We start from the raw sequence: 13,143 nt of genomic DNA on the forward strand, positions 1-13,143 counted from the left end.
TATAGTCGCCATTAATTCAATTCGATTAACTTTTCGCCCCCATATCACAAGTTGTAACATATGTGATGCGATGCGATGCTATGCGGATAACGATATAAAAACCTAGAGCTGGCCGTCTTCAGAATTAAAATAAACGGTAGCGATCATTCAGAATTAAAAAAAAAAGAGTATGATAAAACGCACAAAATCAATTCGGTGTCATCATCTTTGAAAACGTCATTGCATCTAACATTTGTACACGTGATAGTTATATTGTATTTATTTGTAACTAGAGGCCCGCTCTGGCTCCGCTCGAGTCGACAAAAATTTCAATGATATTTGACGTTTTTTTTTTTTAAATAAAAGAACACTTATTGCGGCATAACTATAATAGTTAGACATATGCTGTCGCGACACTTTTTGTAAATAATAAGGTGTTCTACAAAGTCGTAGTACGTTATTTTATTCTATCATCAATAGTTTTCGCAGGGCACGCGACGTAAATAATATTTGAAGTAATTTTTGTACACCTTGGGTTACATTATTGGAGTTTTAGTAAGGACCCCTATTTTTTTTTCTTTCAAAAAAGGTTATAATAGCCTATGTCACTCGGGAATAGTGTAGCTTCCAAACAATGAAAGAATTTTTGAAATCGGTTCAGTAGTTTCGGAGCCTATTCAATACAAACAAACAAACAAATCTTTCCTCTTTATAATATTAGTATCACATGTCGCTGAAAGAACCTTGAATTTATACGACGACGAAACTGACCGAAATCGTCACGTTGCTCCTACGAACACGGTGGACATGTTTGTTCGTAAATATTTAGTAGCTACTAGGGTCGCGTGGCTTAACTTAACTGACGTATATTAGTGATGTAACACAATTATGTGCTCGTTTGGGGTTTGTGTACGATCGTTTGCAGGATTTCGTTTGGCACAACACAGGGATAAGTTCGTTTCGACAATTTTTTTATTTTTTTTATTGCTTAGATGGGTGGACGAGCTCACAGCCCACCTGGTGTTAAGTGGTTACTGGAGCCCATGGACATCTACAACGTAAATGCGCCACCCACCTTTAGATATAAGTTCTAAGATCTCAGTATAGTTACAACGGCTGCCCCACCCTTCAAACCGAAACGCACTGCTTCGCGGCAGAAATAGGTAAGGCGGTGGTACCTACCCGCGCTGACTCACAAGAGGTCCTACCATCAGTAAAAGTAAAGTAAAGTTAGCATGTTGCTAAACACCTTGACCGTTATTGTTTTGACGCTAACGTTGTAAGCTGCTGCTAACTCAGCGGTGAATTGAGTACCGTCAGCTTCTACTATAGCCTTTAATTTGTATTTATTGACTTTAGTTTTCGGCGACAGTTTAGGTAGGCAAAAAAATTGTAGGAAAGGTAAGGTCAATGTTGGCACTGGCATAGCCAGGTCGTGCCGTAATGAGGCCGTTTGTCAACCTTCACTGACTTTAACAAATATTAATTAACAAAAAATAATCCACCAATCTATGGAAAGTAATGAACATTTTGCAATATAATAAGTTTTGTTTTATCATAACCCTGTATAAATTAAAACCAATTCCAAAATATGTAATTGTGAATCAATATAATATCAATCAGGGTTAAGACGTAGGGCTGTCGCTTTAATCTTACAATTAATTATCGGTTCATTTGGAATACTTGTGTCTGTGGGGAAAAATTCAGATTTATCTGTGTTTTGTACAACAAATCCTAATGGATATATGACAACACATGCAACTGAGTCATGAAGTATCAGCGTGTTCCGGTTTTAATGTTCGCACAGCCGTTGTAATACACAATCCTCTTCGAATTTACGTCTCAAGATTGGTGGGGGGGCACTCGGTTTGAAATCACTCGCCAGGTGGATCGTAAGCCGGTTCATCCCTGCGCAGCAATAAAATGGTTCTTCATTACCGCTCGAATTTGGCTCATACATAAATACTAAGTCGCATCTTTCGCTAATAAAGCAAAAAATCAAAATGAGATTTTGTCGTTTAAGGTTTAATCTCTAGCCTTTTTTATTGTCATTAGTAGACGTTTTGAATATTTTTCATTTCTCCTCGTCAGGGATGAGACAAAGTTATTTATTATTCGTTGATAAGGGAATAAAATTTGAACTATCATGCATATTTTTTTTAGAAGAAACAAAAAAATAACTTTTTTAATATTCGAAATGTCGGAATTAATATACTCGCAATGACAATAACAATGACAATGACAATAAATCTTTATTCTATCTCTCTCTATCTATCTCTATTCTATAATCTAATTCTATTTTTATTTACTATTTATAGTAAAAGTATATTTTTAAATTATGTCTAAAACTCGTGCAAAATCAAAGCAAATATAAATAAAAAAATTTTTTTTTCAGTTACAACTCTAACGATGGTTTCGGTCGTGTGTCGGGAGAGCAGCTCAGCTTCGCGGCGCCCTCCGAGGACGAAGCCGAGTACCCGCCCGGCTCCTACCTCAAGAAGGGGAAGGTCTCAAGGGCAAGTCACACTGAATATGCCCGTTTTATCTCATTACACACGGCTGTAACTTTAACATTAACAAATAACTATAAACACAAAAGCGTTAAGGCCTCTAAAGAGCCAATATTTGTTATTGTTGCTACCGTAAATTGTCCCATTTTATAATTATACAAAAACAATAAATTGAAAGAAAACACGTTTTAGTTTGGGACTCGGGTCAATTCGAATCCCGAAGCGATGCAGAGCATACTCCACTTCGCTGCTCTAAAGCGGGAGATAGACGCTTTGTGGCCGAACCGATTGCCAGGTACTATGGAGTGGCCTGTCAGGGCTTGTAACCGAAAGCGAAGACGGTCAAAGCTTTCAAGTATTCTACGATTAATATTAGCTGTTCGCCCACAGCAAGATCCGATGTCGCACCGGATCATTGAGAAGAGACGCCGCGATCGGATGAACAACTGCCTCGCGGACCTGTCGAGGCTGATTCCTCCTGAGTACCTGAAGAAGGGCCGCGGTCGCGTCGAGAAGACCGAGATCATAGAGATGGCGATCAGGCACCTCAAGTACCTGCAAGAGCGGGTCAATGGTTTGTACAGCGAGAATCGTTTCGTAGTTCGAATTTGTTGCCGAAGTTTACAGAGTAATTAATTCGATTATGACGAATCTTCATCGACTTAAATATTGATGCTTGGTCTTACTTAAGGGCACAGTAAATAGCGCCCTCCTGGCAGTTAGTTCCCACGTCAGATGAACGTTCAACTGACGAACAAGTTTGATTGCTTTTTGTTTGGCTGCTTAATAACTGTATATCGTCGCTGTCAAACCAAAATCTGTTATGTGCAAAAACTCTATTTTGAATTAACGAGTAAAAACATTTTCGTATAAAATTTTATATGAAGCTGAACTTTTAAGAACTATATCAAATGAAAACTATAGATAAATATTAAAGCTATAGACACATAACAGTTTTTTTTTATACGGTAGATAGGGCTGTGAACTATACGAAAAGGTCAAAAAGTAAAAATCTCAAATAGTGCACATAGATTTTGGTTTGACAACGACGATATGCAGGTATTTATTTAAAATGTCTGGTCATTGTGCCCAACCTTAGAGAGGGTCTATATCCAGCAGTGGACGTCTGTGGGCTGATGATGATGATGAGACTGTTTGATTCCTGTCGGTCTGTCCAGTAGTTTAGAGTGAGATGAAATGACCGCGTGTGATTTATCATCGATTATAAAAAAGCACGATATATTGCTTACTTTTTATTTATACAAAATTAATATTGAAATAAATTACAACTAGTATCTATTGTGATGCGTTTTTTTTATTATTTTAATTGGCTGATTTTCTTTGAATTAGGCTACTAATTCTGATTATTTAATTAAAGCAATCCTTTGATTTATCGTTAGCTTCAAAGAAATAAAACTTTAACTCTGTGAACTTCAACAACTCTTTCGAACAATTTCTTTTATAAAAAAATCCCCCCACCATACGATCTTTTATGCTCCCACTAATCATCGACCAAGCAGTCATGATTTTTAAATTTGAATTAGGGCCCGTAAATTTTCAAATAAATACTAATTTGTCTGAAAGTGACAATTCATTACCGCCTATTGTACAAATTTATCTGTTTTTTGATTGTTTTTTTGAATGTAAATTGTGTTTTGGTGTGCAATAAAGTGTATTCTCTCTCTCTCTCTCTCTCATTGCATCGATTTTGCTGTCAATTGGCAAATTCCCCTAATACCTCTCGCTAGGCAGGAATATCAAAGGACTACAATGACATAGTTTTCTTCAGAAACTTTAAACATTTTCGGGTTAATGTTGGCAATAAAAGTGAATTGTAATCACTGAATTGGATTTTCTCCTAAATACAAATTTATACCTACATTATCTTAGAATTTTAAAGTACCCTAAATCGTTTCTTTCACGTGTTTGTAAACTTTTATCTGTATATACATTGGCGCTGGCAGTGAATTCCTTCTATGCGTTTTATAACGCACCATCCAATAGGTATAGAACAGTTTTATCAATCCATTGTACCATTAAAAACTTGACCGGAACTGTTATACAAAACTCTACTGGTTAGATTCATTGCAAAAACATCAAAACGCTTATCATTTGCCTCAATACCTTGATCAGTCCTTTCCTACACTGACTCGTGCTGCAAAAATCGTCCGTTGAAAGTTTACAAATCGACCGAATCGCAAGGGTTGCAACTGAAGGATGCTAATGTTATTGCAAGTCCCCACTAGAAGATGCTCCATCTTCGCGTGGGTTGTGTTTTAGCTGCTGAACGGACGTCCGGCGAGGAGTACAGGGCTGGTTACCAGGAGGCCGTGGCTGAAGCCGTGAGGTTCCTCGTCGAAGTCCAGGGATACGGACCGGGGGATGGTCTTTCCGTGTCCATGGCGTCGCATCTGCAGAGGCATTGCGAAGCCATTACTAAAGGTATCTTTTTTTCTTCACAATAGATAAAAATGTCTTAATAGTAAGAGATGTTTTTTTATTATTATTACTAAACAGTTAATAAACCACCGTTATTACACATTTAGATCTGAAGAAAAACTAAATAGACAAAATAAAACAAATCACACACCAAATATCAGATTGACAGTGATATCTTCGATCTAAACTAAGCTACGATCAGGAAGAAAAAAGTTTTTTTTATTGCTTAGATGGGTGGACGAGCTCACAGCCCACCTGGTGTTAAGTGGTTACTGGAGCCCATAGACATCCACAACGTAAATGCGCCACCCATCTTGAGATATAAGTTGTAAGGTCTCAAGTATAGTTCAGTATAGTAACTATAGAAATATAGTAGTCTTTGACCATAAAACCATAATAATATTCAAACTTATGATTTCCATTAATAATAGTCGAAGTTCGACTACTGCGGGACCACTAGTTATTATTATTTACTGTATCGATATTCAATCGATTTATTGTAAAAACTTGTTAAAACAGGCGAACCGGTGCATCGAGAGAAGAGCCGGTCACATCCCGGGGGCTCGTCCTCGGAGACAGCCAGCTCATCAAGCAGCTCCCACGGGTACGCGGTGAAGGTCATAGCCAGCGCGCCGCCGCCAGCGCCGCCCACCTTCACGCAGGAGCCCTACGACGAACGACCTCCGGGACCTTACTCTATGGACTGCGATAGAGGTACTGTCAATCCACTGCCAGTATTACCACGCTATAAAACAACTAACAAAGTCTACATCAGGTCTTATGTACTTTTGAAGTCGTCGTGGCCCAAAGGATAAGGATCTAGCGATGCACCGGTGTTCGAATCCCGCTGGCGGGTACCAATTTTTCTAATGAAATACGTACTTATCAAATGTTCATGATTACCTTCCACGGTGAAGGAATAACATCGTGTAATAAAAATTAAACCCGCAAAATTACAATTTGCGTAATTACTGGTGGTAGGACCTCTTGTTAGTCTGCACGGGTAGGTACCACCACCCCGCCTATTTCTGCGGTGAAGCAGTAATGCGTTTCGGTTAGAAGGGTGGGGCAGCCGTTGTAACTATACTGAGACCTTAGAACTTATATCTCAAGGTGTGTGGCGCATTTACGCCGTAGATGTCTATGGGTTCCAGTGTCCACATAACACCAGGTGGGCTGTGAGCTCGTCCACACATCTAGGCAATAAAAAAAAACTTCAGTAAAATGGTGGTCATTTACTGAGATTTTTTCAGTGGACTTTTTGAAGGATCCCGAGAAGTTACGTCCAGCCGCTTTGTTTCATTTTCTCACATTTGTGCACTTACACAGATATTAAACAGTTAATAAACCACCGTTATTACATATTTAAACCCGAAGAAACACTAAATGGACAAAATAAAACAAATCACACAACTTCACTCCTCGCGTTCCCAGCAGTATATGTGTTGATATACGCAATTTGCTAAAACATAAATAGATAAACGTTATACATTAGATCTGAGCCTTACCGGCTGGTTACATAGTTAAGAACGCTGAATATTTTTTTTTTTTATTCAAATTCAAATAGAGAACACTGTGGCTCTATGGTTGTAATTTCACTCTTCGTATAATTTTGGCGCCATTTAGTGCTTTAAAAGTCGTAACTGTGATTGCTTCTACTTCTAAGAAGAAACACACAACACTACATATGATATGATTTAGATTTTGTTATTAAAAAGTTTACTTAACGTAAATTTTATACATTCGATCGACGAATACAATATAAAGTCCTCTTCAAAAATGAAGTAGTTACAAGCGTCACAACTTCATGCCAGACAGAGGGTACACAAATTTTTATCATCGATCAATGTTTACATCCGGCTATAAAAATTGTATTTACAAGAAAACATGTTTTGTGAGAATTAAATACAGAGCAAAGGCTTGTTCGCGTTTTTACGACCCGCACGGAATAGAGTAGAACATTCTCGAACTGCCCCGTACAAATTTCTTAGAGCTTTTCGACTATTTGATTTCGTTCATCTACTCGAGGCAATAGATGGCGCTCTCGGCAATTCGGTGCGGCCACACCAATAATCTTGACAAAGACTTCGATATAATCACCACTCCAGATAACCGTCGTGTATTAAGTGGAATGTTGGTCTCAGTTCCAGTGAACCAAGTGTCTGGTGCCGAGGGTGAGGCAGCTCGGGAGGGTCGGGACGCGGAGCTGGTGACTGCGGACCCCCGCCGCAAGTGCGAGCCCACACTACGGGCTATCAGGAAGCCGGAACACACAGAAGACTATCTACACTCATACAAATTCAAGAATTCTATTGAAAGGCGATTTTCGAGATCGCAGGATGAGGTGAGAGCTCAGTTACTTTTTTTTTTTTATAACAACTAAGATGCAAACGAGCAAGACGGGTCACCTGATGGTAAGTGATTCACCGCCGCCCACGGTCACCAGCGTTTACGCCAGTGCGTTTCCCACCCTTCAGGAATGAATATGCTCTTTTCTTGAATAACCCAATGTCGCAGTTGTTGGGAAAGACCGCTGATGGCAACGAATTCCAGAGATTTACTGTGCGTGGCATAAAACTATTTTTAAAACGCATTGTAGTGGAACGCCTACCATCCAGATGGTGCGGATGATAGTTCCGGCGAGATGATCGGTTGCGAAAATCAGCGGCTTCTATTAAATTGAACAACTCCTCGGAACACTCCCCAACACTCCTAATTTTCATAAAAAAATACATGATTGATTTATTGACTAACAGGGAGAAGAAAATTATTTTTATAGTTTATTATTGAAGTCGTCGTGGCCTAAAGGATAAGACGTCCGGTGCATTCGTATCTAGCGATGCACCGGTGTTCGAATCCCGCAGGCGGGTACCAATTTTCTGATGAAATACGTACTTAACAAAATATGTTCACGATCGACTTCCACGGTGAAGGAATAACATCGTGTAATAAAAATCAAACTCGCATAATTATAATTTGCGTAATTACTGGTGGTAGGACCACTTGTGAGTCCGCACCGGTAGGTATCACCTCCCTGCCTATTTCTGCCGTAAAGCAGTAACGCGATTCGGTTTGAAGGGTGGGGTAGGCGTTGTTGGCGTTCAATAATAAAGGTGTTAAGTTGTTTAACAGTTGTTTCAAATTATTTTTAATGAATTTATTTCATACCTATGCAACCATTATTGTCATATAATTTTTTTAAACAGTCTAACTTAAGATTTTGATCTGGGTTGAGATCGAGATCCTAAGAAAAGATAAAAATTTCGAATGTATCATTTGGAAGAGTTGAAATGCATTCTTTTTTTTTTTCGTCATGAACGTCACTGTGAATAGTGCATCGGAGTTTGGACTTTATGTAACCATGTTCAAAGGTCACATTTGTTTGTGGTTAAGTCTAGCAACACAACGTTACGCAGCGATTTCTATTTGTCGACCCCCTACTGCAAGTCGCGTCAAGGAATTTTCTTATAAAACGTCTAGCATGCTAGATCCGACTTTATGCTTCTCACGAGGCATATAAAGTACCTCGCTATTAACATTACCTACATTTGCTAAGCTTGATAAAGTACCCGCTTTTAACGTGACAACCGTCACACGCCCCCACAACACACGAGGTCATTGACACCGTTTTGCTTTAGTAGCTTTTTGATTACTTAGTTGCAGGGGCTCCCAAACTTATTTTTTTTACTGCCCACTTGGAGAATAAACTATTTTTTAGCGCCTCCATTTTTTCAGCTACTTAATGACCACTATAGCGAGAGCTCAGTCGGTGTCTAAAAGTCCTCCTAGATGAAATTACAAATCGCCTCCCAACTCTCTACACAACGCCCCCTTTTTTTTCTGAGTCTCTTACCGCCCCCCTTTAGGCCTGCAGCGCCCACAAGGGGATCTTACCGCTCACTTTGGAAAAGGCTGACTTAGAGCCTGTCGATGCACGGACATCGACGATCGCACGACACCGTGCGCTGCGTCACTTCGTGCAGCGACACTTGATTGTTATTCTCTTTCATAAATTGACCAAATATCACACCTATCGTATTACAGTTCACTCTTTTGTTTTATAAGACACCACCGGTGTACCCCAGTGCGGTCGAAAACAGAGCCTCATATACTTATCGAGGTCGACCGGTGCGCACACTAAAACCACATTTATTGCTATTGTACCGAGAGTATTATTGCGTTACAGGCAGCCGAGCAAGCGGTGCGCATCGGTCACGGCCGCGTGTACTCGCACAAGCGCCGTCGCGCCGCCAAGCCCGCGCCCTCCACCTCCACATCCGCGTCCGGCTCCACCGAAGAAGCCCGGGACACATCGCCGCAGGTAAACCGAACGGGATTTAGTATTGTAACCGAAAACATATTCCGCACATTCGATAAGTGACACTAAAAAGAGACAGAAATATACATATATGCCTGAGAGAGAACGAGTTAAGAGTATGTCTGAAGGCTTAAGTATTACCGCATGTGAACTCTACCCGTGCAAGCTTAAGTTATCCCTTACCAGTGAAAAGGGGAACTTAACCTCGACCTTCGGGAGCTACCGGAGTTAATAGACGCTAGTGTGTCTGCGGCCACTTTGTGTCGTCTGTCTACATCACGAGACGTTACCCTACTGTATCTTGATATGTCACATAATGTGTTTCCGGTAGATTCACTAACAAGTGGTCCTGTAAACTAATCGAGTGTGTTGTAATCAAGTTTAACGATATCTCTGTTTAATTCAGGACACGTCTAGTGATTCGCCACATCATCACCATTACGAGAAACCTCCGCCTCCGACGCAATACGTTCCGGTATTCGCATTGAATGCTTTAGGTAATTATTCAATCGTAAATTGCAACAATACTCTAATTTTTTTTTATTATAACCGCTGGTCTATGTAATTGTTCCAATAATTATTTTACTGGTACCTGTGTAAATATAAACAAGTTTTATACGATGTGTACCAACATTTCTTCAACATGTGTCTAATTTAAGGGTGTTATTTTAAGGTGAAATTTTATTATTATGACGGATTTAAAGAAATATAGGAAAATTTTAATTGAGCTGGTAACCCTGTTTACTCAATGAGTCCTTAAATGATAATTCCTTAAACTTGTCTAAAATAGAATTAAGTAAGTTTTAATTTACCTTATGAACAGTGATATTACCGTTGTTATAGACGAGATCGGAAGTTAGTACACAAGGAATTCTTGTAATTATTCTTGTAATTACATTTTAAATTCTTGTAATTATTTTAATACGTTTTCCGTAGAATAGTCGCTGTCCACTAAACCAACGAGACATTAAATACAATTTTTCTTATAAAAAATATTCTTACAGGAAAATATTACGTTCCACTGAGTGTAGACTACGCATGCTTGGCGCGTCACCTCGGGCCATATGATGTACTAGACGCTCGCGCGGTACATCTCTCGGCTCCGTTGCATCCTGTTACCATCCACGTCAACTTCCAACCGTGCCTAAACTATCACGTCAAGCGAGAACCAGCCGAACGCGAGTGGCGCCATACTTAAACGAAGGTTCTGAACACTAGACTGTTTGGTTCAATTACCTTTGCCGAGTGACGAAGACTTTGACGTGAATGTTGGCGGGAAATTTAAAATATATTTTTTAGTGCAGTTATCCGCCTGCTCCGTTGAAAACGCGTTTATATTGTTCTATAATAAAGTAATGTTACGTTTTAGTGTTAAGATTTTGTTATGTAACGTTGAATGAAGCGTCATATTATTTATATAAAATCGATAAACGGTTTGATTTGTTTGTGAACGTTACTTATGGTTTCCCTGTTGAACCATGAACATTCCTGTGAAATTACATGGTATATATAAATGGAAATACATTTGCAATTTGGTTAGTCTAGTCAAGATTTAAAAATTGTTATAAACTAAATACCTACAATTGTTGTTATTGCTTTTTATTTTTTTAACTTATCTAAAACATCGACTCTGTTTCCAGTCTAATTCATTTATTTATATGAAATCGGTGCCAAATGTGTATTAATATATGCTATCGAAATTTTAAGTTGTGTTCGCGTATTTGTCTATTTTGTCGGTAAATATTATTTTTTAGAAATACTAGATAATCGATAGACTTTTACTGCATTGATAGGGGGTCGAGTTTCTTGGAGTCGAGCGATTCAGTGGTCTTAGATACGGCTGTGATATAAACGTACAGAATGTAGACTAATAAATAGATTTAACGGTGTCTTCATATATATTGCTTCTGAAATAGAAAAAAAAAACATTTTTTTAACAATAGTTCGTTATAAAGGATTTTATATTGAAATACTTTGTTATTCCATACATTTGAGAAATTGTTTAAAATGTGCAGCTAGTTCAGATTATACCTTACGGGAACAAAAGTAGTCTGTATTGTACAAATATTAAGTTACAAATGTATTTTTTTTTGTTATGTATTTGGCATAGAATTTATTAATATGTGCTTAAATAACTGCTCTCCATTATTTGCATGATGGAGAATAGGCTTAAGAGTATAAGATACTTTAAATTGAATATGTAAGCGTAGCAGTGTTCAAATTACAAACGTCCAAAAATGGCTCTGAGCTAAGATGTACAGATGGATTTTAATGTACATTTACGAAACTTTTTCTTATAAAGTAATTTGAATCATATGAATGCAGAACGAACTGTATGCATCATGAAACTAATTTTGTACATTTTGCATAATGTCGCTGTCAAACCTAAATCTGTTATGTGCAAGAATTAACGAGTAAAAACATTTTCGTATAAAATTTTATATGAGTATGAATTTTTAAGAACTACATCAAATGAAAGCTATAGATAAATATTAAAGATACAGACACATAACAGTTTTTTTATACGGTAGATAGGGGTGTGAATCACACGTAAAAGGTCAAAAAGTAAAAATCTCAAAAAGTGCATATAGTAGATTTTGGTTTGACAACGACGATAAGTTAATGTCATAGGTAGATTGATTAAAAATGTATGTACCCAACATACAATACTGAGAAAAACATTGTATCAGTTCCGACGTGAGACCGGAGTTTACCCTTTAGAAGTGCTGCAATCTTGTCAGATACATAATAATATATCGCTATGTTAAGAGTTAATAAATTTTGAAACATTCTGCTTAAATAGCGCTAACAGAATATTAACTTACTAATTTAAGACTAATAAAGTTAACATAAATGACTCTTCATTATTATTTAATATTTTCGAGAATACGGTTATACGTGAGGTAAACCGATAAACCGTTAATATAACTCTGAACAGATCTAAAATATAATTTCAATTTTAGACATTACTACAGATTGATAATAGACATGTTTTTTAAAAATGGCCGTCATTATTTTATGTCGTTTCTTTTAAAAAATTTATAAATATGACGTTAGATAATCATGCCAATTGATTACAATATGATTTGTTATTTAAGTGTCATATCAAAACGTTTTTTTCTTATCGCTTGGTTTTACTGTCACCTATCAAATTCAAATACGAGAGAGCTATGAATGAAATCGATTCATAAGGAGTAAACTCCAAAAATTTGTTTTAAAAATAGAATAGATAAATAAATGTATATAATATACATTAGGCATTCAATCTTAGATTTTCTATATAACGTCTAGATGCCATATATTACTAAAAAGTAACATAAGAAAGTTGGGATTTAGGGCAGAAATAATCAATATAATATGAAGTCTATCGGACAGTTTTAAGACTGAGATTTTATTTAACTGAAGATATCGTAATCGTAACATATTTTCGTATCAGACTTTAATGTTTCTTAAAGAATTTTGAGTACGTTTTGATAAGCAACTTATGTAAAATTTGTAACTGTCACAATATGAAACCGATGTTCATGTTCCTAAGTCAAAATATTTTTTTAAGAAATACGGTTTGCTCAGATTTTTAAAATATAAAGGGAACTCTAGTTTCTTTTCAAATATTACACGGTATTATCAGGAAAATATAATAATGAATTTTCACGCGAATCGTGTATGAAAGAAATGTATATATAATAATTAAAAAAACCTAGTCTAAGTTTTAAGGACCAATGAAAGATTACGAGATATGAGGATCGGCGGGTAAAATAAGATAAATACACTAAGTAGCTATGTAAATGAATGTAAAGAAAGAACGTTTTTATAAGAACTGAAAACAAATAGTTTAAGACAAATAAATATTTGTTATGTATGTAACATTTGTTTTATTGACAATCCTTGCAAAAGCAT

At 37.2% G+C, this 13,143-nt stretch overlaps 1 protein-coding gene across 3 annotated transcripts in view; it reads left to right on the forward strand.

Moving 5' to 3' along the window:
- Window positions 1-13,110, forward strand: part of cwo (transcription factor cwo) — a 47,729-nt gene extending 34,619 nt beyond the window's left edge. Inside the window, exons 2-10 of one of the 3 annotated variants that reach the window (XM_028170698.2) lie at window positions 2,375-2,495; window positions 2,682-2,784; window positions 2,866-3,063; window positions 4,770-4,931; window positions 5,448-5,642; window positions 7,073-7,272; window positions 9,115-9,249; window positions 9,653-9,743; window positions 10,251-13,110. In XM_028170698.2, coding sequence (XP_028026499.2) covers window positions 2,375-2,495; window positions 2,682-2,784; window positions 2,866-3,063; window positions 4,770-4,931; window positions 5,448-5,642; window positions 7,073-7,272; window positions 9,115-9,249; window positions 9,653-9,743; window positions 10,251-10,444 — 1,399 coding nt within the window. In that variant the 3' untranslated portion in view covers window positions 10,445-13,110. The remainder of the gene's footprint in view (window positions 1-2,374; window positions 2,496-2,681; window positions 2,785-2,865; window positions 3,064-4,769; window positions 4,932-5,447; window positions 5,643-7,072; window positions 7,273-9,114; window positions 9,250-9,652; window positions 9,744-10,250) is intronic. The other 2 variants (XM_028170699.2, XM_028170701.2) reach the window with 2 other exon arrangements.
- The last annotated feature ends 33 nt before the right edge of the window (window positions 13,111-13,143 follow it).

This window comes from Bombyx mandarina, chromosome 22 (genome assembly GCF_030267445.1).
Source record: "Bombyx mandarina strain Sakado chromosome 22, ASM3026744v2".
Taxonomy (NCBI): Eukaryota; Metazoa; Arthropoda; class Insecta; order Lepidoptera; family Bombycidae; genus Bombyx; species Bombyx mandarina.